Here is a 26,220-nt window from a genome sequence, read left to right as displayed (position 1 = left end):
CCTTCCACTCCTGGGTTTCACCTGGCTCCAAATGCCCTCTTCCACCCTCTCTGCCAATGTAGCCTAATGGTTAGGAGTAGAGTTTTGGAGTCTCACTTCAAGGGCAGATCCCAACTCCTCTGCTGATATGACATCTGATGCATTAAGCAATTTGTAAATAAGGTCATTATGTCTTGTCCTGGGAACTTTCCCCTTTTCTAAAGGTGACTTAATTAGTTGAATTAGTTAACCCCAAGAGAAAACTGTGCAACAGGCAGGCAACTGGGGGTGGAAATGGGAATGGGAGTGGGAAGGAATTTGGGATAAGGGACTCCAGATGGAGACAGAATTGAAAGGAAAATGGTTTTTAATAACTTTCTATCGCCTTACATCCAAGACCTCCTAAGATGTAGGCAATAATTTAAGAAATAAGTGGGGAGCCAAACTAACACGTTTTGCAAGGAATGTGACCACAGCTAACTACAGGAATTGAGAAAGTGGACCCAAGGATACCAACTCCCAGCCCGCCAGCTGCCTCAACTCCAACCTAGGGGAAACCGCGACTGGAGCGGACCCAACTCTCGCAATCCTGCAGATGGGGGTGGGAGGAAAACGGCTTTGCTCCGCCCTCCGAGCTGGGCGGTGACCTGTAGGCGGCAGCGCTCCCAGCTTTCCCCGGCTCTCATTTAGAGCACAGCACTAGAAACGCGGATCGCCGTGAGCGCTCTGAGGTTAGAAGTCCGGCGGCGACATGAGCTCGAGGCCGGTGTTCCTGAGCGCGGCTGATGTACAGGACCACCTCCGCAGCTCCAGCCTGCTCATCGCGCCTCTGGAGACCGCTCTGGCCAACTTCTCCAGCGGCCCCGACGGAGGAGTCGTGCAGCCTGTGCGCACCGTGGTGCCAGTCGCCAAGCACAGGGGGTAAGTGAGGAAGGCCGGGTCCGGGGCTGGAGAAACTGGAAAGGAGGAAGGGGAGGGGTGAGAAGGGAAGCAGCAGGAGAAAAGAAAGGAGGGCTTCCCTAATCCCTACTAATAACACCTTTCACCTAATTTGAGCAACCCACTGTGGGCGCTTTAAAGCTGTTATCTGGTTTCATTCAACACACTCCATATGAACGTGGCTATTGATGCAGCTATTTGCTGATGGGAAAACGGAAGACTCAAGAGGTGAAGCGAATGACCCAAGGTTATGGCAGCTAGTAAGTGGCAGAACTGGGGTGGTTTTTCTCATCCAGAGGCAGACTCGAACGTACTCTGCACACTGCTAAAGGCAACGGCAGAGGGATGGGGACAAAGGAGGGAGAAGGCCAGTAGGGCAGTGAGTGGGGAAAGAGAAAGAAAGGGACATAGGGACTTGACAGGATGTCTCAGCATCGACAGGAAGGGGTTGAAGTTGCTCCCTCTCTTCTTCTAGGTTCCTGGGGGTCATGCCTGCCTACAGTGCAGCAGAGGACGCCCTGACCACCAAGCTGGTCACCTTCTACGAGGACCACAGCGCCACCTCCACTGTCCCCTCCCATCAGGCTACCGTGCTACTCTTCCAGCCGAGCAACGGCTCCCTTCTGGCGGTGAGCAACTCCCTGCCCAGGGGTTTAGCGGGGGCCCCTGTGCACAAAGCTAGCTCAGAATTTAGGCAAGGGGGCGTATTGAATGTGACCACATATGCCCCTCTCTGAATGACTGGATGCCAGTGACTGTGCAGGTTACCTGTGACTGTGTATCTGTTTCTAGGACTGCCTGAGGATGTAACCCAGCATCAGAGACCACTGCTGCTTCCAGTGTGTGAACTTGCGGAAGTAATGATCTCATCATTCTTGCAGTGATCTTGTCCTATTACCAGTTACTACAAATATACAGCTTGCACAAATCCAGTAGCTAAGGAAACTTTTAACCTGAATCTGTAACATGAAGTTACATGAGTTACAGATTAGGGGCGCTCTCTAATACCTGGGAGTTTTTTCTAAGGGGTACACAGTGACCTGTTTTAACATATAATGATAATATAAAAAAAAATAGTAGTGGTCTGTATTTGTGAATTACTTTGTGTATGTCAGACACTGTTCTAAATACTTCATATGTATTAATGCTTTTAATTCTTAAAACCACTCTGTGAGGTAATTTTATTACCCCATTTTGTAGATGAGAAAATTGAGTCAAAGAGCAACTATGCCAAGCATTGCCAAGTTTACATAGCTAACAGGGACACTGATGGACTTCATACCTACTCTGTGTGAGCCCAGGGCCTATACTGTCTTAGCATAGTAGACTATGCTCCTCTGCCTTTCTGATTGCCACTTACTGGGCACTTATTATGTGCCAGGCAGAAGAAATTGATCTCATTCAATTCTGACAACTTTCCTCTAAAATTTTCTCAGAATTTCAGGCTCCCCAAGGAAGCTGGCTACGTATTACTCCTCTGAAAAGAGTATTTAGTTCTTGACAACTTCTGCTCACCCAATGGAAATGACATCCATACTACTTACCAACAGTGCTTACCCAGGAAATTGGTACCACCTCAGGCTTTGGAACTAAATGACAGGGCCTGAAATTCTTCCTGAATCTGACTGATAGCCAAGCAGTTCACTTCCTTGTCCATAAAATGAGAATACTGCTACTACTTGATGAGGATCAATTGAGATGAATAATATAAACAGAGGCCAGCAGAGCAAAGGATGGTGGTTATTACTAGCCAGGTATAATTCAGAACCACCTGGGGAGATTTTAAAAACAATGTCGTCTGGGTCCTCTCCCTAGTGATCCAGATTCAGTTAGCCTAAGGATATATCTGAGCATCAGTATCTTCACAAACCTACCCAAGTGTGCAGGAGGAGTTGAGAGCCACTGAGGTAGAGTTTCAGGGCCCTTGCACAGGTGTCAGGTGACTTACTTTGAGAATCCTGGGGCAAATAAAGCAAAATGGGCATTTCTTGAGGGCTGGCCACATGTTAAATGTCTTCATTTTTGCCAATGCTTTTAAACCTCACAAAAACCCTATGAATGGTTGCCATTATCTTTGTTTGTACAGGTAGGAAAAACAAAGTGCTTAGAGATTAAGATATTTGTTCAAAGTTACATATCTTATAAGTGGAGGAATTGGTTCCAGGCAAAACACTCTCCTTGCAGACTATTATGATGCTTTCTGGTGCTTCCCAGGTACTAGTGGTTAAAGATCCACCTGCCAATGCAAGAGACACAGAGATGCAAGAGACACAGGTTTGATCCCTGGATCAGGAAGATTTCCCAGAGTAGGAAATGGCAACCCACTCCAGCCAATATTCCTGCCTGGAAAATCCCATAGACAGAGGAGTCTAGTGGGCTATAGTCCATGGGGTCACAAGGAGTCAGACACAACTGAACCCACACACACACATACACACACACACAATGCTTCCAGGGCTAACTCTTTTAGAGCATCTTCTCTCTGCTTAAGTGGTAAATCCAGGTGCCCCTTGCTCACTGTCTCTCCTTTCCTCCAAGGTCATGGATGGAAATGTCATAACTGCAAAGAGAACAGCTGCAGTGTCTGCCATTGCCACCAAGGTAAGATTAGTGCAAGCTGGTGGGTGGAATTGAGTATCTCAAATTTGAAGGTCTAAGTAGAAGTGAGGAACATTTTTATTTTCTATGGGCATAGATGAAATATCATATGCCAAATGTAGGATATCAGATGAGCACAGTGATTCACGAAATGATTGGCTACTGTAATGAGCCCAAGATTCTGGGTACCTTACATGTGCTCTTTCCGATCATCACACCAGCCTTGATGATTATCTCCTTTTGCCAAGTATAGGAAATATGACTCACAGAGGTTTTGCAAGTTGATCAGGATCACACAGCTAGTAAGTGGCAGAGCAGGAATTTAAACCTTAACCTCTTGACTCCCAGACTGCTTTCCTGCCCCTGATCCACACTGTTCCTAGCAAATCAGTGTGGTTGCCCCATAGGCCAGAGTCAGGACTGCACAAAAAGCACAGGGGACAACGTATCCGAGCCAGAAAAATGTATTCGTTCAGATCCTATCATGTATCAGGCACTGTTCTAAATGTCAGAGATGTGGTAGTGAACAAAACAGAGGGTGACATGCACAGGGCTGGTGAGACAATAAAATAAAAAGTGAAATTCGTAGTATGATTTGCTAAAAAAAAAAAAAGTAAACAACAACAAACCCTTTTTGAGTTTAATAATAGGCTAGGATTTGCTCCTAAACCACCACCCACACCAGCAGTTAGAGGCTGAAAATAAAGCAGAATTGAGGGTATTGGGAAGCAGTGACATTTAAAATTATCAAGGAAAGACCTCACTGAGGTGACATTTGAGTAAAGACTGAAAAAAAGTGAGTGACTGAAACAGGAGGAGGGTAGGAGCAGAAGGAATAGCAAGTGATGCAGGTGATAATGTTTCTAAGCAGTGCAAGGGCATCCTACAAGAAGAACAGTATTTTTAGAGGTTAGGGTGAAAAAGAAGAGGTATGGAATCTTTCACATTAAAGATCTGGGAGTGCTGACTTATGAGGCCTAGGCAGAAAGGAAACGTGGGGCCAGTGGAGGGTTGGAGCACCAAAGACCAGATGTTCAGATTGTGAGTGTTTTAAGGTCTTCTAAACACATGATGATGGAGAAGGCAATAGCACCCCACTCCAGTACTCTTGCCTGGAAAACCCCATGGATGGAGGAGCCTGGAAGGCTGCAGTCCATGGGGTCTCAAAGAGTTGGACACGACTGAGCAACTTCACTTTCACTTTTCACTTTCATGCATTGGAGAAGGAAATGGCAACCCACTCCAGTGTTCTTGCCTGGAGAATCCCAGGGACGGGGGAGCCTGGTGGCTGCCGTCTACGGGGTCGCACAGAGTCGGACATGACTGAAATGACTTAGCAGTAGCAGCAGCAAACACATGATAAGGGAAGAATGTGGGGCTAAATCTGGTAATTAAGTAGCAAGGGATTAGACTACAGTACGCACCTTGAGGAACTGTTTTTTGTTTGTTTGTTTAATTATATCCAGACCCAACTCAGATTAAAGTAATCAAGGGTCTCTGAGGTATGTTCCCTGGTAACTTAGAGGGACTCTAACAATATTGCCCTATATTTGAAAAGGACTTTGATTTTTTCCAAAATAATTTTCAACCCATTGTCTCAACTTATTTTTGGGTTTGTGTGAGAAAGGCAGAGCAAGAATTACTGGCCTCATTTTGTGCAGAAAGAAATGGAGACTAAGATTTCCTGAAGTCAGACAGCACAGGTAGCTATAGGTCTTCTTGTCCCAGGCAAATAGTTTCCAGCCCAGGCTATGCAGCAGCAGCCTCTGGAAATTTTTTTTTTTTAATTCAAAAAATTGAATTGAAATCTCTGAATGTAAGGCCAAAGTGTTTTCGTTTTTTATGCTTTCTAGTTAATTCTGATGATCAACCAGGTTAATTCTTCTAGACCCAGCTCTCAGTTACACTGTGCTTTTTGAATGGATAAAAATATGCACTCCAAGAAATGTTAAGAATCATTGAGTTGATGCTTCAGAGCTTAGGCTTAAACTACCCCACTTTTTTCCTAGGGACTCGGTTGAGCTATTTCAATAAGGAGCAAGGATTTATTTTACTTTTTGTGCTATAGGAGTAGAATGTTTTCTTTCCCATCACTTCTATTTTATTTAGGGCTTTTGGGAGAAGGACAAGTATTAGGAAGTTCTTGGGTTTGATGGACACTGTAACTTTGTGTCTGGGTTGCACATACCCTGAGTTGGGGACTCTGGCATGCTTTCTCAGGGTGACAATGCGTATCAGGGTTTATTCTTGACATGCAATTATTCAGCAAATACTTAAGTGCCCACCAGGCACCAGGTCCTGTGCTCAGCATGGGACATAGAATGGTGACTAAAACCAAATACAGAACCTGCAGTCACGGAGCACAGAGTACATTTGGGGAGATAGATATTAATCTAAAGATTGCACCAGTTAATGTGAAAACTACAGTCCTGACAGATACATTGGATGAAAGGGGAGCAAAACAAAAAGTGGGGTGGGGGGAGTGTCTTGCTCCAGGCTGTGGGATTTGCCAAGGCTTATGGGCTTCCCTTGTGGCTCAGCTGGTGAAGAATCTGCCTGCAATGCGGGAGACTTGGGTTCTATCCCTGGATTGGGAAGATTCCCTCAAGAAAGGGACAGTTACCCACTCCAGTATTCTTGCCTGGAGAATTCCATGGACTGTATGGTCCATGAGGTCACAGAGTCAGACACAACTGAGAGACTTACATTTCTTTTGTGAGGGTTAGCTGAGCTTCACTTCAGTTTAGTTCAGTTGCTCAGTCGTGTCTGACTCTTTGCAACCCCATGGACTGCAGCACACCAGGCTTCCCTGTCCATCACCAACTCCTGGAGCCTACTCAAACTCATGTCCATTGAGTCGGTGATGCCATCCAACCATCTCATCCTCTGTTGTCCCTTTCTCCTCCTGCCTTAAATCTTTCCCAGCATCAGGGTCTTTTCAAATGAGTCAGTTCTTCACATCAGGTGGCCAAAGTATTGGAGCTTCAGCTTCAACATCAGTCCTTCCAGTGAACATTCAGGACCGATTTCCTTTACGATGGACTAGTTGGATCTCCTTGCAGTCCAAGGGACTCTCAAGAGTCTTCTCCAACACCACAGTTCAAAAGCATCAATTCTTTGGCTCTCAGTTTTCTTTATAGTCCAATTCTCACATCCATACATGACCACTGGAAAAACCATAGCCTTGACTAGACGGACCTTTGTTGGCAAGGTAATGTCTCTGCTTTTTAATATACTGTCTAGGTTGGTCATAGCTTTTCTTCCAAAGAGCAAGCGTCATTTTAATTTCATGGCTGCAGTCACCATCTGCAGTGATTTTGGCACCCAAGGTAAATAAAGTCTGTCCCTGTTTCCATTGTTTCCCCATCTATTCGCCATCAAATGATGGGCCCAGATGCCGTGATCTTAGTTTTCTGAATGTTGAGTTTTAAGCCAGCTTTTTCACTCCTTCATCAAGAGGCTTTTTAGTTCTTCTTCACTTTCTGCCATAAGGGTGGGGTCATCTGCATATCTGAGGTTGTTGATATTTCTCCCGGCAATCTTGATTCCAGCTTGTGCTTCATCCAGCCCAGCATTTCACTCTGCATATAAGTTAAATAAGGAGGGTGACAATACACAGCCTTGATGTACTCCTTTTTCGATTTGGAACCAAGATCCAAAATAGCTGAACTTGCATTAGAATAATAATAGGATTTACTTGTGAGGAGCAGAAGGGAAAGTACTCCAGGCAAAGGAAAGAACCTGTGGAGAGCAAAGCCCTGTGGTTGATAAAGGCGTGTGTGCTTGGGGAGCAGCAAGAAGGCTTCTTGCCTGAAAGACCAGAGGTGCAGAGAGTATGTCCACAGGGGGGAAGCTGGGCTGACCAGAGGGCCAGACCACGCAAGGCCTTAGTGAATGCAAATGAAACATAGTCTTTCAAACTCTTTAAGAAACGTAGCAGATTCATATATATGTTTTTAATTATCTGTATGCTCTAGGAAAAGAATGAAGTGGCACCAATCCTATTATGATTTAATAAATATCATAAATGTTATACCATTTAGGAAAAGAGATGTCAGTTATAACATTATTATCAGGGCAGCAATGTGTCAAGCAGGACAAGCAAGCAGAATTACAGATTTACTCTCAGAGGTTAAAGGTTACTTTTACAGGAAACTGCAACAATTTCTGAAGCCCACATGTACTTCCAAGAATAGATTTATATTAACTGAGAACAGAAAAAAAAATTATTTAGTTAAAGAAAAATTACCTAATTCTCCTTACTGAGTGGGAACATAAGTTATTGTCATTTGGAAACCTTTTCAAATCAAGTTTCTTTGAACTATAGTTGATGGCAGAAAATGGTATCTCTCCTGTGCAGCTACAGGAGAGAGAATCTCTAATCATCTGCTAATATTTGAGACTCCTTTTAGCTAGTGATTAATGATTAAAAACATTTTTGTTTTTAAGGTTGCACTCCAGAATCTCAATAATGGCAATTATTGATACAGAGCAGATCAAGATCAACTTTTATTAAATGAAATAGAGAAAAGACAGAAGATAGTCTTATTTAACACGGATGGTTTGAGAGCAAGTGATGTCCTTTCTCAATGCCAGTAGTTCTTAACTGGAAACAGTTAAGACCAACTGTTTCCAGAGACCAACTGCCCCAGAGACAGTTAGCAATGTTTGAAGACATTTTTGGTTGTCACAGTTGAGGGCATTCATTTCATTCATTCATTTCAGTTGCTCAGTCGTGTCCCACTCTTTACGACCCCATGAATCGCAGCACGCCTCCCTGTCCATCACCAACTCCCAGAGTTCACTCAGACTCATGTCCATCGAGTCAGTGATGCCATCCAGCCATCTCATCCTCTGTCATCCCCTTCTCCTCCTGCCCCCAATCCCTCCCAGCATCAGAGTCTTTTCCAATGAGTCAACTCTTCGCATGAGGTGGCCAAAGTACTGGAGTTTCAGCTTTAGCATCATTCCTTCCAAAGAAATCCGAGGGCTGGTCTCTTTCAGAATGGACTGGTTGGATCTCCTTGCAGTCCAAGGGACTCTCAAGAGTCTTCTCCAACACCACAGTTCAAAAGCATCAATTCTTCGGCACTCAGCCTTCTTCACAGTCCAACTCTCACATCCATACATGACCACAGGAAAAACCATAGCCTTGACTAGATGGACCTTTGTTGGCAAAGTAATGTCCCTGCTTTTGAATATGCTATCTAGGTTGGTCATAATTTTCCTTCCAAGGAGTAAGCGTCTTTTAATTTCATGGCTGCAGTCACCATCTGCAGTGATTTTGGAGCCCCGAAAAATAAAGTCTGACACTGTTCCACTGTTTCCCCATCTATTTCCCATGAAGTGATGGGACCAGATGCCATGATCTTTGTTTTCTGAATGTTGAGCTTTAAGCCAACTTTTTCACTCTCCACTGAGGGCATAGGGGGTGCTAATGGACGGAGGCCAGGGATGCTGCCAAGCATCCTTCAGTGCACAGTACGGCCCTCTCACCTGCCAACTACCCAAAGCCTGCCAACAAAGAATTATCCAGCCCAAATATCAGTAGTGCTGAGGTCAAGAAACCCTGCTGTATTTCTCATAGGTAAGAGTAAATACGTGCCAATTCTGTGCAAATAAGACTGTCTCTGTTTTAATGGAACTTACATACAAGTACAGGAAAATAAATTTGTAAACAAACAAGTGCTATGAAGTGGTAAATTCTATCAGAGAGGTCAGAAAGACTTTACTGGAGAGCTGATCTTACAACTTCATCCCCAAATAAAGACGCACATATACCCTGAGGAGGTCCCACAAATGCCATCTCTACATTCCTCTTTAAAGGAAGACAGAGGCTGAGACAGGATCAACAGAGAGTAGGCACAGAGAATATAGCTTGAGAACCTAGGTTCACAAGGATTCATGGATTCCAAAAGCAACTCACAGCTCTGAGAATTAGGTTGGTTTATCATGTCCCTGAGATGGGGTAGCACAGGAGAAAGCATGTGGGCATTGGAGAATGAAAGATGAGGTTTTGGAGCACTACTGTGCCATTTAATAATTACAGGGCTCTAAGCAAGTTACATAACTTCTTTGGACCTCTATTTCTTTATCTGTAAGAAGAGGATAACTGGGAGCATCTAGTGCATGGGGTTAATTGTCTGGACTAAAAGAGATCGTGAAGGTTAAGCATTGGTATATATTATGTACCCAGTTAAGGCTTTTCTCTCCCTCCCGCACCATACAGAGTGGAAATAAAAATACAAAATGACATCTCCTTGATTGCCTGAGAGGTTTTGAATAAAGGTCCCCTGATTCTCAAACTGTACTTGATCCTCTCTTGACTTCAAGAGTCTCTCTTGATCTTTTTTATCTCCTTTCTCTCAAATAGTTTTTGAAACCTCCCAACAGTGAAGTGTTGTGTATCCTTGGAGCTGGGGTCCAGGCTTACAGCCATTATGAGGTCTTCACAGAACAGTTCTTCTTTAAGGAGGTAAGTCCAGGGAGGGAGGTGGGGGATGTGGGGAGGAAGCAGCAGTCACATTTCTCTGTACTCCTTTGTTAAAATGTAAGTTATGCTGAAATTGTCAGGTTGGGAGTACAACCATCTAGACCATTCTTTTATTGACTTGTGTGAAAGTCCCATTGGAGATGAAGAGTTGGGAGGAAGGCCTGAGTCACTTCTTCCAGTTTCTCAGTTTGTGGAGTACACCCAGGCACACAGAGCCTATGCAGTTACTTAAAGGATTGTGTTATATCCAGGGCATACATGCACTTTTCTTTCGGCCCCTTTCTGTTGCTTCTCTTAGCAGAATCTGGGGTCCTAAAGTATTCAAGGGTTAGGAATCCAGGAACTGACAATGAGGTCTGGAGAGCAGGAGGCCACAGCATGCCCCTTCAAAGCCTAGACATCAGTGCACTTTTTCCCATTCTGCCTGGCTCACGCTTCCTGTTATTTTTGATACACTTGATACTGCTTATATTTGATTTTTTTTCTATGTGTGTGAGAGGCGTGGGGCAGATTTAAGGTGTGATTTTTTATGATAGAACCAGTACCTCTGCTTTGAGAAATGAAAATAAAAGGAAGAAAAAAAAAAAAGAAAAATCCCCTTTAATCTGTTTTCAAAGTCAAGTAGTTAACATTTCTAGTCTTCTCTCATCTGCTTTTCATAACACAGTTTTGTGATTTTTTATGCTTTTCACCAAGGTATAATTGACATACAATATCATATGAGTTTCAGGTGTACATCATGGTGATTGGATATTTATAGGCATTTCAAAATGGTCACCATGATAAATCTGGTTACCCTTTGTCACCATACAAAGTTATTATAGCATTATTGACTGTATTCTTTATGCTGCACATTGTATCCCCATGACTTAATTATTTTATAACTAGAAGTGTGTACTTCTTAATCCCCTTCATCTATTTCACTCATCCCCAGCTCCTCCCTCACCCTTCCAGCGATCACCACAAGGAGTTTCTCTTGTGTATATATATATGTGTGTATGTATTTCTCTTGTGTATGTATATTTGTTCTCTGTGTGTATATATCAGTTTCTCAGTTATTTTCTTTTTTCATTCATTTGAGGTTTTTTTTGATTCCACATCTAAGTGAGATCATATACTATTTGCCTTTCTCTGTCTGACTTATTTTGCGTAGCATAAAAACCCTCAAGATCCACACATTTTTGTCTCAGCTAACAAAATTTCATTATTTTTATGGATGAACAGTATTTCATTTTGTGTGTGTGTATACATGACAGTTGCTTTATCCATTTATTCACTGATGGACACAGGTTGTTTCCATATCCTGGTTATTGTAAATAATGCTGCAGTGAATATGGGAGTACCTACTGCTTTTTGCCTTACTGTTTTGTTTCCTTCAGAGAAATACCCAGAACTGGAATTACTGGATCATATGGTAGTTTTTTGTTCTCTATTTTTTATTTAAATTAAAAAAAATGTTTACAATCTCATGTTGGCTTCTGCCATACAACAGTGTAAATTATACATACATCCCCTCTCTCCCTAGCCTCCCTCCCCTGCCCCCATCCCATCCCTCCAGGTCATCACAGAGAGCCAGACTGGGCTCCCTCTGCTACCCAGCAACCTCTCACCAGCTACTCTTCTTACACCTGATATTGTATGTATGATGGTGCTACTTTCTCAACTCATGCCACTCTCTCCCTCCCACACAGTGTCCACAAGTCCATGCTCTATATCTATAGAATAGTTTCATTAGCATCATTTTTCTAGATTCCATATATATGTGTTAATATACTATATTTGTTTTTCTCTTTCTGACATGCTTCACTCTTTATAACAGGATTTAGGTTCATCCACCTCACTAGAACTGACCTGATTCAAATTTATTCATTTTTATGGCTGAGTAATATTCCATTGTATATATGTACCACATCTTCTTTATCCATTCATCAATTGATGAACATCTAGGTTGCTTCCAGGTCCTGGGTATTGTAAACAGTGCTGCTGTGAACACTGGGCTACAGGTGTCTTTTTGATTATTTTTTTCTCAAAGTGTATGCCCAGTAGTGGGGTTGCTGGATCATATGCTAGTTTTTTTCCTAGATTTTAAAGGACTCTCCATAATGGCTGTTTCAGTTTGCATTCCCACCAACAGTGTAGGAGGGTTCCCTTTCCTGCACATCCTCTCTAGCATTTATTATTTTAGATTTTTTGTTGATGGCCATTTTGACTGGTATGAGGTGATACCTAATTGTAGTTTTGATTTGCATTTCTCTAAAAGTTAGTGATGTTGAGCATCTTTTGTCTTTGCCATCTGTATGTCTTCTTTGGAGAAGTGTCTTTAGGTCTTCTGTCTGTTTTTTGATTGGGCTGTTTGTTTTCCTAATATTGAGCTATATGAGCTGCTTATTGGAGTATAGTTGAGTCACAATGTTGTGTTAGTTTTAAGTATACAGAAACATGATTTTTATTTATATATATGTATATTGTTTTTCAGATTCTTTTCACATACAAATTATTACAGAATATTGAGTAAAGTTTCCCATGTAATATAGTTGGTCATCGTTGATTATCTGCTTTATATATAGTAGTGTGTATATGCTAATTCCAACCTCCAAATTTATCCCTCACCCTCAGCCTTTGCCCTATGGTAACTATAAATTTGTTTTTGAAGTCTTTGAGTCTGTTTCTGAAATAAGCTCATTTGTATCATTTTTTTAGATTCCACATATAAGTGGTATCATATGATATTTGTCTTTCTCTGATTTACTTCACTTAGTATGGTAATCTATAGGTCATCCATGTTGCTGCAGATGGCATTATTTCATTCCTTTTATGGCTGAGTAATATTCCATTTTATGTATGTACCACATCTTCTATATTCATTCATCTGTCTATAGACATTTAGGTTGCTTCCATGTCTTGGCTATTATAAATAGTGCTATAGTGAACATTGGGGTGTGTCTATCTTTTCAATTTATGGTGTTCTCTGGATATATGCCCAGGAGTGGGATTCCTGGATCATATGGTAGCTCTATTTTTACTTTTTTAAGGAACTTCCATACTGTTTTCTATAGTGACTTCACCAGTTTACATTCCCACTGTGTGGGAGGGTTCCATTTTCTGCACACACTCCTCCAGCATTTGTTGTTTGTGGACTTTTTGATTATGGCCATTTTGACTAGTGTGAAGTGATACCTTGTTGTAGCTTTGATTTGCATTTCTCTAACAATGAGTGATGTTGAGCATCTTTTCATATGCTTTTTGGCCATTTGTATGTCTTCTTTGAAGAAATGTCTATTTAGACCTTCCACCCATTTTTTAATAGGGTTCTCTTTCAATTGAGCTGCATGAGCTGTTTGAATATTTTGGAGATTAATCCCTTGTTGGTCACTTCATTTGGAAATATTTTCACCCATTCTTTGGGTTATCTTTTCATTTTGTTATGGTTTGTTTTGCTGTACTAAAGCTTTTAAGTTTAATTAGGTCATATTTGTTTATTTTTGTTTTCAATTCCATTACTCTAGGAAGTAGACCCAAAAAGTTATTGTTGTGATTTATGTCAAAGAGTGTCCTGCCAATGTTTTCCTCTAAGAGTTTTATAGTTTCTGGTCTTACATTTAGATCTTTAATCCATTTGTCTTTTTGTGTGTAGGGTGTTAGAAAGTGTTCTAATTTAATTTTTAAAATGTAGCTGTCCAGTTTTCCCAGCACCACTTATTGAAGACACTGTCTTTTCTCCATTGCATCATCTTACCTCCTGCACTAGAGAACAATTATAGATGGATGCGTTTATCTCTGGGCTGTCTATCTTGTTCCATTGATATATATGTCTGTTTTTAAGCCAGTACCATTACTGTTTTGATTACTGTAGTTCTGTAGTATAGTCAAAAGTCAGTGACACTAACTCCTTGAGCACCATTTTTCTTTCTCAAGATTGCTTTGGATATTCAGGGTCTTTGGTGTTTCTATACAAATTTTTAAATTTTTTGTTCTAGTTCTATGAAAAATGCCATGAGTAATTTGTAAATTACCTTGGGTAGTATAGTTATTTTAACAATATTGATTCTTCTAATCCTAGAACATGGTATATCTTTCCATCTGTTTGTGTCATCTTTGATTTATTTCATCAGCACCTTGTAGTTTTTAGAGTACAGGTCTTTGCCTCTTATGGTAGGTTTATTCCTACATATTCTATTCCCTTTGATGTGATGGTAAATGGGATTTTTGCCATAATTTCTCTTTCTGATCTTTTGTTGTTAGCCCATAGAAATGCAATAGATTCCTGTGTGTTAATTTTGTATCCTGCAATTTACTGAATTCATTGATGAGCTCTAATAGTTTTCTTGTAGCATCTTTAGGATTTTCTGTATCATCTGCAAACAGTGACAGTTTTATCTCTTCTTTTCCTATTTGGATTCCTTTTACTTCTTTTTCTTCTCTGATTGCCATGGCTAGGACTTCCAAAACTATGTTGAATAAAAGTAGTGAGAGTAAACATCCTTGTCTTCTTGATCTTAGAAGATATTGCTTTCAGCTTTTCAACACTGGGTTATCTGTGGGTTTGTCATATATGTCCTGTATTAGGTTGAGGTATGCTCTCTCTATGCTCACTTTTGGAGAGTTTTTATCATAAATGGGTATTGAATTTTGTTAAAAGCTTTTCCTGCATCTACTAAGATGATCATATGGTTTTCACTCTTCAGTTTGTTAATGTGGTGTATCACACTGACTGATTTGCAAATGTTGAAAACTTATTGCATCCCAGGGATCAGTCCTGCTCGATCATGGTGTATGATCTTTTAATATATCATTGGGCTCAGTTTGCTAGTAGTTTGTTGAGTACTTTTGTATGTATGGTCATCAGTGATATTGGCCTATAATTTCTTGTTTTGTGGCATCTTTGTCTGGTTTTGGAATTAGGTGATGACAGCCTCATAGAACGAGTTTGGAAGTGTTCTTTCCTCTGCAATTTTTGGAATAGTTTCAGAGGGATCATGTTAGCTTTTCTCTAAATGTTTGATGAAATTCACCCATAAAGTTGTCTGGTTATGGACTTTTGTTTGTTGGGAGTTTTTTACTCATGGTTTCAATTTCATTGCTTGCGATTGATCTGTTCATATTTTCTACTTCTTTGATTCAGTTTGGGAGATTTGTCCTCTTCTCATAGGTTGTCCATTTTATTAACGTATAGTTGCTTGTAGTACTCTCATGATCTTTTGTATTTATGTGGTGTCAGTTGTGACTTCTTTTTCATTTCTAATTTTATTACTTTGAGTCTTCTTTTTCTTAATGAGTCTGGCTAAAGGTTTCTCAATTTTGTTTATCTTTCCAAAAAACCAGATTTTAGTTTCATTGATATTTCCCATTGTTTTCTTTGTCTCTATTTAAGTTCTGATCTTTGCAACTTATTTCCTTCTACTAACGTTGGGTTTTGTTTGTTCTTCTTTCTCTAGTTGCTTTAGGTATAAGGTTAGGTTATTTATTTGATATTTTTCTTGTTTTCTGAAGTAAACTTGTATTGCTATAAATTTCCCTCTTGGAATTGCTTTTGCTGAATCCCAGAGGGTTTGGATCATCATGTTTTCGTTTTTTATTTATCTCTAGGTGCTTTTTTCCTTCCCCTTTGATTTCTTCAGTGACCCATTGGTTGTTTAGTAACATATTGTTTAGCCATCACTTGTTTGTGTTTTTTTCAACTTTTTCCTTGTAGTTGATTTCTAATTTAATAGTGATGTGAATGGTGGACTTAATAGTTTCTTTGGAAAAATATTTATTGAGAACCTTTGCCCATTTTAAATAAGATTGTTTATTTTTATATTAAGTTTTATAAGTTCTTTGTATTTTTTGAATATTAACTTCTTATAATATAGTTTTAATCATTAATCTTTCAGTCATAGTTTTAATAGTTTTCACCGAATGTTGTAACATCAGTTTTCCAGCTTACCTCATATTGGTATAGTATTTCATACTTTTCTATCAAGAACGGTAGTGTGGTTAACCATTTTCTTATAACTGGGCTTATTATACTGTTTTCACCTTAATTAATGAACTTATTCACATATAACATTTATTTCTATACTCATTATGTTTCCTTATGAGGGCTTCTTTAGGCCTTATTTTCAACTGAAGGCTGACAACTGCCACTGCAGACATTAAAATATATTAAACAAGCTAGCAAGTCCCCACTTCCTGGTGATGCCGGTGACCACCCTCTCCCTGCAAGCACTTCCCAGGAATCTAATTGTAGCTACTATTCTTGACTTCTCCTCTGTTGCACCATTCACTCCAGTAAGTAAGTGTTAGTTGCTCAGTCATGCCCAACTCTTTGTAACCCCATGGACTCTAGCCCACAAGGCTCCTCTGTCTATGAACTTCTCCAGACAAGAATACTAGAGAGAGTAGTCATTCCCTTCTCCAGGGGATCTTCCAAACCCAGGGATCAAACCTGGGTCTCCTGCATTGCAGGCAGATTCTTTACCATTTGAGCCACTAGGTAAGTCCCAATTTACTCCTGAAATCCTTCCAATTTTTAATTCCTTAAATATCCTTCAGAGATCAAGCTGTCCCATGCACAGCACTGCACATCCTGTTTGTTAATCTCACACCTGTTATGACTCCCTTACAGAGTCCCAAACATGAACTGTGAGTTTGATGCTGACCTTGTCAGTTATGATTTGCATTTACATACATGTAAACTTAGGCTGAATGAGGTTAGATAGCTTCAGAAACAGTAAGTGACAGAGCAAAGTTTGATTCTAAACCTGTCTAGCTCCAGAATTTGCTCTGCTAATCACTAAGCTACATAATAGCTATTACACTACTGAGGCTGCGTGTCTCAAGCTAGAATTGAAAAACCTCCCCGCTTCCTGACATGGAAATGGAGTAGAGAAAGGTCATTTTCAAATCTGGCCTAGACAAATGTTCATTCACCGTAAGGAATGATTTAAATAACTGCAGCCTTAACCCTAGAGTAGTTCAACTTTTCTTTGTAACTCCTAGGTTTGATGAAATGTAAACAGCTAAATAATCACAGCACCAATGTCCCTTTTATTCCCCTGAATGAAGGTGAGAATATGGAACCGCACCAAAGAAAATGCAGAGAAGTTTGTGAACACAGTGCCAGGAGAAGTGCGGATCTGTTCATCGGTCCAGGAGGCTGTGACAGGGGCAGATGTGATCATCACAGTCACCATGGCAACAGAGCCCATTTTGTTTGGTGAATGGGTGAAGCCTGGGGCTCACATCAATGGTAAGCAGAGTGGCTCCATGAACACTGGGTGGCCAGACTCTCCCTTGACTGGACCAAGGGGCTGCATCTGCAGAGTTGTTTTACTCATGCAGAATGCCTGAGCTTTTTACTGGCCTCAGAAACATTTGAACCTTAAAGAAACAGTATGCACTCCAAAGTATGAAACAAAAATCACAAACTCAAAACTAATAAATTTAATTAAAATTTTATAAAGTATAATATGGCAAATGATCAATTATAACTCAGTTCTTAAATGTCATGAAATTTAATTACAAAAGCCAAATGACTCACTTGTTCTTACCAACACTTTGGAATTAATTTTTTTTAATTACGGCACAAAATACATTTTATGTGACTAAATGCATTTATGTGAATGCTTTTTCATATGTGGGGTAGGATAATTGGGACTTTAAACATAGGAGTTCCTTGGGCTCCTGAAGATCCTTAGATGACCCTGGGGGTTATAGCAAGATCTGGTCTATATTAAATACTTTGTCTAGCAGGTGCTGTTCTAAATTCTTTGTTATGTACTATATCACTGAATCTTGAAAACAACCTTATGAAGTAGGAACTATTGTTATCATGACCCCTGTATGGTAGGTAAACCAAGGCATGGAAAGATTAAGTAACTTGCCCAAAGTCAAAGGTTTTTAGAGGCAAAGCTGGGATTTGAACTGAGGCAATATACCCTCAAAGCCTAATATCTTGAATGATGCTCTATGTTATCTTTTAGTAAGAAAACTGAAGTCTGATTAGCAAGCAATTGAAGGCTAGAGAATTTAAACATGTTTTAAATGACAGGCAGTGCCCCATGTTTTAGTGACAGGCACATAGGGTGAACTCTAAGATCTCTGCACACATGTGCAAGGGCCAAGTATCATGATTATTTGTTCTTTCACAAATGTGTATTGAATCCCTACCATGGTGCAGGCACTGTTTTACATGCTGGGGAAGCCAAAGTAAACCAGCCATCAAGGTCACTGCTTTCCTGCTGTTTACATTCTAGAGAAGGGAGGTAGACAATAAACAAATAGATGAGCTAGATAGTTCCAGCTAAAGGTTAAGCTCTATGAAGGAAACAAAACATGTATGATTGAAGAATGGGCCATAGAAAATTGAAGGTTTCAGCCTGTATGGGACCGATATTATGAATGTGAATCCAGGGGATAGGTCTTATTGTTCATAAAGCCAGACTCGAACAGTAAGAGCATTTCTAGAAGGACTTGGAACTTCAAGAGAAGTCAGTTCTGGGTAAAATGGACAAGAGCTGAATCTTCAATAAGACTGAGTTGATTTTTTTTTTCCAGCTTAAAGTAGAACATATTTGCTATCTTCGTTTCTGTGGTTAGGAGTCTAGACATGGGTTAGCTAAGTCCTCTGCTCATGCAGGATGAAAGCAAGGTGTTTTCCAGGCTGCAATCTCATCTAGAGCTTGGAGTCTTCTTCCCAGCTCACATTGTTGTGGCAGTTCTTTGTGTTGTAGGACAAGGATGCAAGTTTCCTTGGGGCTGCTCTCAGCTCCAGTTGGCTGTCCACATTTCTTTTCATGTGGACACTCTACCTTCAAAGATAGCAACAGAGAATCTCCCTCATGTTGTATACCTCTCACACTTCGAATGTCTCACTAGGAAGAGCTAACTTGATTTTGAGTTGAGGAGTCTGGTATCTTTCCCTGATCTAAAGACAAAATTGGTTTGTGTGTTTAGAGGCAGTAAATATACTTAAGAAAAGTATGTTACAAGTAGAATTGACAGGGAAACACCAACAACAGATTTTACTTACTTTACAACTTGGCTGAGAGTTAGGCCCAATTCCACCCGTCCCTGCATACCCCTCATTCTTTCTCAGCATCCCACCAGCCAGTCTCTGACCCTCACCCAGTGTAACCCCACTGAAGGAAGGCCAAAGCCCAGCCTGAGTCAGGCCCCTCCCTTTGCTTCCTGGACCACCTCCATTGGCTTGAGTGGCCTTATGCAACCCTTTGAGAATTCACCATGCTCCAAATTAGGGGGAACAAGTGCAATCAGAAGAGGTGGCTTGAGAGGCTAGGGTTTTTCCCACCAGCTTATGATTTATTTACAAGCTTCATTAGTTGGTGCTTCTGTTCTATAGAACTCCTCACACAAACAACCTTCAAGATGGACATTTTGCATCACTGTCTTTGACAATTAGAGTGTGGGGGAACAACAGGAGAGGGAACAAGTAGAGAAAACTGGATGGCAGTGAGAGAAGGCTTACAAATGCTGCCTTATATTTGTATAAAGCTTTATAGCCGTTTCCAAAGACTGGCTGCCATGGGCTGGATCCAGCCAGCAGATGTGTTTTGTTTAGGCCATAGAGTGTTAAGTGTTCTGAAAACCAAGAAATAACACATGCAAATAGATTTCCTGCTTCTCTTTTTACAAAAGGAGTAGGGGGGCGGGGGGAGGGCTATCTAAGAGTGGCCCTGCGTTCTTACATGGCAATGGTTCTGCTTGAGCAGAATAGTTAGTGCTCCCTTTAGAAGGGCCTGCTTTCTTCTCTGTGCTGAGTTCTCCACCATTTCTAATCCAGTTCTTCTAACCAGTGCTGCTCATTTTCATTACCTTCCTGGTCCTGCAAGCATTTGATTCAGTCTCAGCATTATCCTATGTCCCAGTGCCAGGAGGCATGATTCCTTGGATTCATCATTATGGTTCTGGGCTCTGCAGAGGATGTGAAACCTTGGTGCTGGGGTGCAACCAGTTTCCTGTTTACTGGGGCTTCTCTGTGACCCTGACACTGGGCTTTTTTTCTCATGAGGTGATAAAAGTGGTTGGGAACGAGGAATGGGAATGATTGAAGAGCAAGCAGACAGACAGAAGATAGAGGAGTGCGGGGTATTAATAAGCTCCAAGTGATGTCTCTGCTTTAGGGTTTGTGTAAGGAAGTCGCTGCTCCTGATAAGCAGAAGAAGCATGAAAGGCATGTGCTCTTTTAGAGTCATAGATGCACTTATTGGATATATAACCTTGGCACATACCTCTTCTTTGAGCCTCAGTTTGAGTACCTTTTAAATGGGAATCAAAAATGAATGTACTTGTGAGGACTTTAAATAGTATGTGTGAAACATCCCAGCGATAGTAGGCACACAGTACATGAATGCTAAGTTGCCTCAAAATACTTTTTTATTAATGAGAATGGACATGAAATGGAAAGGAGAAAATGCCAAGTGTCATTCTTATTAGTGAACTCAGTCTTGTTGTTTGGGAGGGAGTTGGCCTGGGGAAATGAGGCATTCCACAGTCATTCCCACGTGTCCTCTGTCACTTCCTTTTCCCCTCCCCTTTCATTCTTTGGAGGCTGCAGTATCCCCTGTGACTACTTCAAGGCTCAGGGTCTCTTTTGCTGTCATTTAGCCATCGGCGCCAGCAGACCGGACTGGAGAGAGCTGGATGACGAGCTCATGAAACAGGCTGTGCTGTATGTGGATTCCCAGGAGGCCGCCCTGAAAGAGTCTGGAGATGTCCTCTTGTCAGGGGTGAGCCTCCTTCTGTTGCTTATGTCTGACTGTCCTCACCTGGATCCCGGGGTTTCATTAATACCCCTTTCTCTCTGGCCTGCTCCAGATCTCCGTAACTCCCACCTCTTTGTGGGGTGACAACTCTAAAATATCTTTCCATCCTTTCTAATTCCCTTCTAAAATAATGTGGCAATTATGTGGTGACATGTGTTTTCCTGTTCGCTTTGCCTTAAGAGATCAGCTTGATGGCCTTTTCCATTGGATTGGGCTGTCCTGTAAAGCAGTAGGATTGGAAGATAGGAGCCTCTGGAAACTTTCCCAGTATGGCCAACAAATCAGGACTAGTGTTGACTGCTTTCGGACCTTTTTTTCATAACCAGGGCATAGCAGTAAGAAGGGGGCTGCCAAAATGAGTGTTCAGATAAGAACAGGCCTGTTTCTTCACTGATACAGTGTCCTGGCAGGACATTCCCCTGGCTGCAGATTTGTATTTCTGCAGTCATGGTATCACAAAAGCAGATGAACCCACTTCTCATCCCCAAAAAAGATTTAAGGGAGAGTCTTCCTCCCTGACATCATTAAGTTTATAGAAGGTCATTTTATCAAGTTTTCCCTTATCCAGGTCAGGGACACCCTGTCCTGGCTTCAGAAGCTGGTCCTGAGCCATATTAGCTCCATGACCTGGGTCAACGTGTGTTCATTTGACAGGCCGAGATCTTCGCTGAGCTGGGAGAAGTGGTGAAGGGAGTGAAACCAGCCCACTGTGAGAAAACTACCGTGTTCAAGTCTCTGGGTAAGAGTCATTGCTCCCAGGGCACAAACTTAACCAGAACACAGGTAGGTTTACCCATTGGTGGGAAGAGGAATGAGTCAGCAGGCTCCGTAACTAAATCATTGTGCAGTCTATCACTTAGGTCAATTATTTACGTCTTGGCATAGCGGTGAAGCCCGTGAACTCTGGAACTGGGCAGTCCTGGGTTGGATTCCCCTCTGTGCTATTCCTTAGACATGCATCCTTGGGCAAGTGATCTCACCTCTTTGAGTCAGTTTTCACACCACCTGTTACCTAGAGTTTTTGTGAGAATTAAGTGGTATGTGTGTATAAAATGATTTGCCCATAACAAGCATCAGCATTAAAACATTTAGACTTTGATAGAAATGAAACTCAGAGGAAGGTGGAGGGGCAGGAGAAAAACTTCAAAGGTGGAGGGGCAGGAGAAAAAGGTGTTTAAAAACAGGGAGCTTAAGATAAATAACAGGGAGACCCATCATGAGGGCAACCCAGACAGGAAGTACAGCCTGACCTTTTTTCCCCCTCCTTCCCTAACTTTCTGCTTGCTGATTTAAGAAGGTCTTCAATGGGGAGCACCATAACCATCTTGAGTTAGTACAGGCAGAAGCCCATCAGAGAAGGGGCTCCCTTCTTCAGCTGGTTTGCCTCTCAGCCCAGCTCTCCCATTTTAAGGAAATGAACACATATGGTAACAGAGCTAATATTCAGCTCCTACATCTAAAATATTGAAGTACTCTCAAAATGGTTGGTAAATAGTTGCTGCCCGAGCCCCTCAACCTTGCCAGACCTTCAGTTCAGTTCAGTTCAGTCACTCAGTTGTGTCCGACTCTTTGCGACCCCATGAATCGCAGCACGCCAGGCCTCCCTGTCCATCACCAACTCCCAGAGTTCACCCAGACTCACGTCCATTGAGTCAGTGATGCCATCCAGCCATCTCATCCTCTGTCGTTCCCTTCTCCTCCTGCCCCCAATCCCTCCCAGCATCAGAGTCTTTTCCAATGAGTCAACTCTTTGCATGAAGTAGCCAAAGTACTGGAGTTTCAGCTTTAGCGTCATTCCTTCCAAAGAAATCCCAGGGCTGATCTCCTTCAGAATGGACTGGTTGTATCTCCTTGCAGGCCAAGAGACTCTCAAGAGTCTTCTCTAACACCACAGTTCAAAAGCATCAATTCTTCGGTGCTCAGCCTTCTTCACAGTCCAACTCTCACATCCATACATGACCACAGGAAAAACCACAGCCTTGACTAGATGGACCTTTGTTGGCAAAGTAATGTCTCTGCTTTTGAATATGCTATCTAGGTTGGTCATAACTTTCCTTCCAAGCCAGACGTTACATATATTTTAATGATCAAGCACCCAAAGTGTTAACGCTTGACAGTGTATTAAGAGTACTCTGCCCACCCAGCACCCATGCCAGTCAAAATATATCTATGCCTTACCATCTGTTAAATATATTTTTAATTTTTCATGCATAGAAAGACAGGCAAACACAGTATAAGCTTTATCTAGAGCCTGGTTCAGAGACATCACACTGATCTAGTTGAGTATGAAAGAGTTTCATTGTTCCTTAGCAGATCAGAGGTCAGCTGGCCCCCTTCAGGAGACACAGCACTGGAAACCTGATCTACAGTCCTGAGCAATTTTTACTTTCTCACTTTTGGGGGTTGGTTTACTGGCACATCCCTTCATCTAGCAGATGCGTATTAAATACCTACTATGTATCAAGCTCCATACTGTGTACAGTGGTAGTTACAAAAATAAAAGCCAGCCCCTGCCTTTAAGAACATATTCCCATTCAAGGTTAAGGATATTTGCCCAAAACTCTAAGATAAAGGGGGAATTGCTGAAGGACTTAGGGTTTGGACTGGACCAAAGGTCCAACAAACGACAGAGCATGCGCCAAACCCAACCTACCATCTGTTTTCCTACAGCCCACAATGAAATGGTGTCTACATTTTCAAATGACTGGGGGGGAAAGGAGTATTTCATGACACATAAAAATTATAAGAAATTCAAACTAGTGTCCATAAAGAAAGTTTTCTTGGAGCACAGTCAGGCTCATCTGTTTACCTGATGTCTAAAGTCACATGTGTACTACAGCCGAGGTGAGTAACTGCAAGTAACTGGCATGCAAAGCCTTACGTATTTATTATCTGGCTGTTTACAGAAAGTTTTCTGACCCCCTGAACTTTGGTGAGCATTGCTTGCCTTGTTTTACCCTTCACAAACTCTTCAAGCCTGAACTCACCTCTGGGTGCTTAGTCCTTGTTACCCTGATGGGCACTGTATTAGGGAACTGCTGGTTCTGGGACCTGGGCTGTTTGGGGAAAAGTTGTTCTGACAAAAGTTAAACCAAATTTCTGTCCATTCCAGGAATGGCGGTGGAAGACATGGTTGCAGCCAAACTAGTATATGATTCCTGGTCATCTGGTAAATAAAACAAAGGAACTTTGTGTCAAGTGGATGCTACAGCTCAAAGGGTGTTAACACTAGTTGTCTCACAATCATTTCATAATCTCTAGATTAAAAGAAGGGTTCTAGCCCAGTGATCTGTAGTTTTATGCATACTGTGTCTTACCTTAAATAATGAGATCCTCTTTTGTGTTTGTAGTTAGAAAACAAAACCAAGTGACCATCCTGTGTCATGCCAGATTATACTAGTGCTCCCTTTGCCCTGTATTTCACTACCTTTTGTAATTCCCTGAAATAAAGCTTTTTCCAATTCTGCAGTTCTTGTTTTGGTAACTTCTATCCTTCACAGCAAGGAAAGTGAGGGGATCAAGTGCTCATGTTCACTCCCTGAAGGCTCTAAATGGCTGTAGTTAATTTTTTTCTATTTTATTAATTGAGATACAGTTTACATACCATAAGTCTACATTTTGAAGTGGTGGATGTAATTCAGTGTTATTAGTATATTCACAGGGTCATGCAACCATCACCACTGTCTAATTTCAGAACATCTTCATCATTCCAAAAAGAAACTCAGTACCCATTAGCAGTCGCTTCCCATTCGTCTCAGCTTCTAGTAATCTACTAATCTACTTTCTATTTCTATGGATTTGCCTTTTCTGAACTTTTGTATACATGGAATCATATATCATGTAGTCTTTTGCTTCTGGCTTCTTCTTATTGAGATTTCAAGCAACACAGAGCTTTCTCTATTGCTCAGAACTCCTTTGGTCACAATCGATAGAGAACACAACTCAAACTACCTTAAATTGAATGAATGAGTGAGGGATAGAATTTATTGGCTCTTGTAATTAAGAAGTATTCAGGTAACTGATTTCAGCTATAGCTGTATCCAGGGGTTCCAGTTGTTATCGGGATCAGGACCCAGTCTTGCTCCTCTGTTCCTTGGCTCTGTTTTCTTCAGTGTTGGCTCCATTATCAAGTAAGCTCTCCCCTGATAGTGGCAGGATAGGTACCAACAGCCTGTCATCTTCAGCAATCCTAGCAAAAATAGACATTCTTTTCCTTACCAGTTGGAAGTCTCAGAATGGAGACACACTGGAGCATCTAGGGCCTATGCCCATATGCATAACACAGTGGCTAAAGGAAATGAAGTGCTCTGGCCAGGTCAGACCCAGGTGACTGTCATCACCTGGGGGATCCGCTTCCCCTATTATCCAGGCCTGGGTCACATGCCCCCACCTTGAATTCAGCAGTACAATCAGCCCATCTGACCACATAAGCTAACAAAAGGAAAGGAGTCTCTTACCAAAAAGAGGGAAGGCTGTATACTGGGGAGGCAAAATTTATAGATATCCACTGCAGTGTCAGTGCCGAGAAGGCTGTTAAGAATCATCAAGTCCAGGCTCTTCAGCTTACAGATGGGGAAGCTGAGGTGCAGGGGTGCTTTTCTCAGGTCCCCTGAAACACTAACAGAGCCTTGTTGTCCATGTCCTGCCAAAGACCCATTCAAATTCTCCCTCTCCAAGGCTTGCCTAGGCTGGTGCTAAGTCAGCAGAAAGAAAAGCATATTATTTTGCTTTGTTTTCTTACCCAAATTCCTCCTGGCAGGTCCTCTTCATGCTCTATGCAGCTTAGCCAAAAGTTTGGCGTGTCAGCCAGGTTGTCTAGCCTTTGCAGTAAAACAAAATACCCACATGATCTACTCTGCACACCTCAAGTGACTATGGAATCTTTGGGGGGATCTTAATGGTCACAACTCTAAGGAATATGTAAAGAGGGTGTGTGATAACGAGATTACCAAAAGCACCTTAATTTATTAATAGATTTCTTCTTTCATTTTTAAGAGTCCCTACAATAATTCGTGCTAGGCTGCTGACAGAAAAGAAATAGTCCTCACCCCAAAGAGCACAGATAACTCTCTCCAGCTATTTAGAGTTAGGGCAGGAAATGGATCTAGAATAGCTTGTGCAATAAGAAGTTTTTTGCCTTTCAAGGTTATTCTTTTCCATTTCACATTGCCCATCCTCCTCAAATGCTTGCTTTGTGAACCACTGAGGTCGAGAAAAATCCTAGGAGTCAACAGACCAGAGTAATCTGCATCCTGCCTCCAGCCTAGGCATCACATCCAGTTGTTTAATGTTTATTGATTATCTGCTGTGTGACACATTGGCACTTGGTGAATATCAGTGAATATAAGACAGAGAAAATTCCCTGTCCTAAAACACCTTACATTGTGGTAGAGCAGAACCTAGCTTCTCTGCTATGGAAGTGGGCAGAGGAGAATTCCCAGGAGC

General features: G+C 41.6%; 1 protein-coding gene across 1 annotated transcript; it reads left to right on the top strand.

Annotated features, from left to right (window-relative positions):
* The first annotated feature begins 644 nt into the window (after positions 1-644).
* On the top strand, positions 645-24,243 carry CRYM (crystallin, mu). The gene is made up of 8 exons (XM_010837176.1): positions 645-900; positions 1,394-1,547; positions 3,457-3,519; positions 9,890-9,991; positions 17,057-17,240; positions 20,618-20,739; positions 21,430-21,514; positions 23,888-24,243. The coding sequence occupies exons 1-8, from the start codon at positions 731-733 to the stop codon at positions 23,950-23,952; spliced, it is 945 nt and encodes a 314-aa protein (XP_010835478.1). The 5' UTR covers positions 645-730; the 3' UTR covers positions 23,953-24,243.
* Positions 24,244-26,220: the final 1,977 nt, after the last annotated feature.

The sequence above is a fragment of the Bison bison genome, unplaced genomic scaffold (assembly GCF_000754665.1).
Source record: "Bison bison bison isolate TAMUID 2011002044 unplaced genomic scaffold, Bison_UMD1.0 scf7180017864072, whole genome shotgun sequence".
NCBI lineage: Eukaryota > Metazoa > Chordata > Mammalia > Artiodactyla > Bovidae > Bison > Bison bison.
The sequence above is the reverse complement of the archived record's forward strand: the minus strand, read 5'-3'. Positions and strand labels throughout refer to the sequence as shown.

What these genes read in the sequence shown, in the direction of transcription:
- CRYM (XM_010837176.1), top strand. Translation starts at nt 731, where the DNA reads ATGAGCTCGAGGCCGGTGTTCCTGAGCGCGGCTGATGTACAGGACCAC. An exon ending in GAGATGTCCTCTTGTCAGGG is followed by an intron (nt 20,740 to 21,429) that starts GTGAGCCTCCTT and finishes TTCATTTGACAG; the next exon opens with GCCGAGATCTTCGCTGAGCT. An exon ending in TACCGTGTTCAAGTCTCTGG is followed by an intron (nt 21,515 to 23,887) that starts GTAAGAGTCATT and finishes TGTCCATTCCAG; the next exon opens with GAATGGCGGTGGAAGACATG.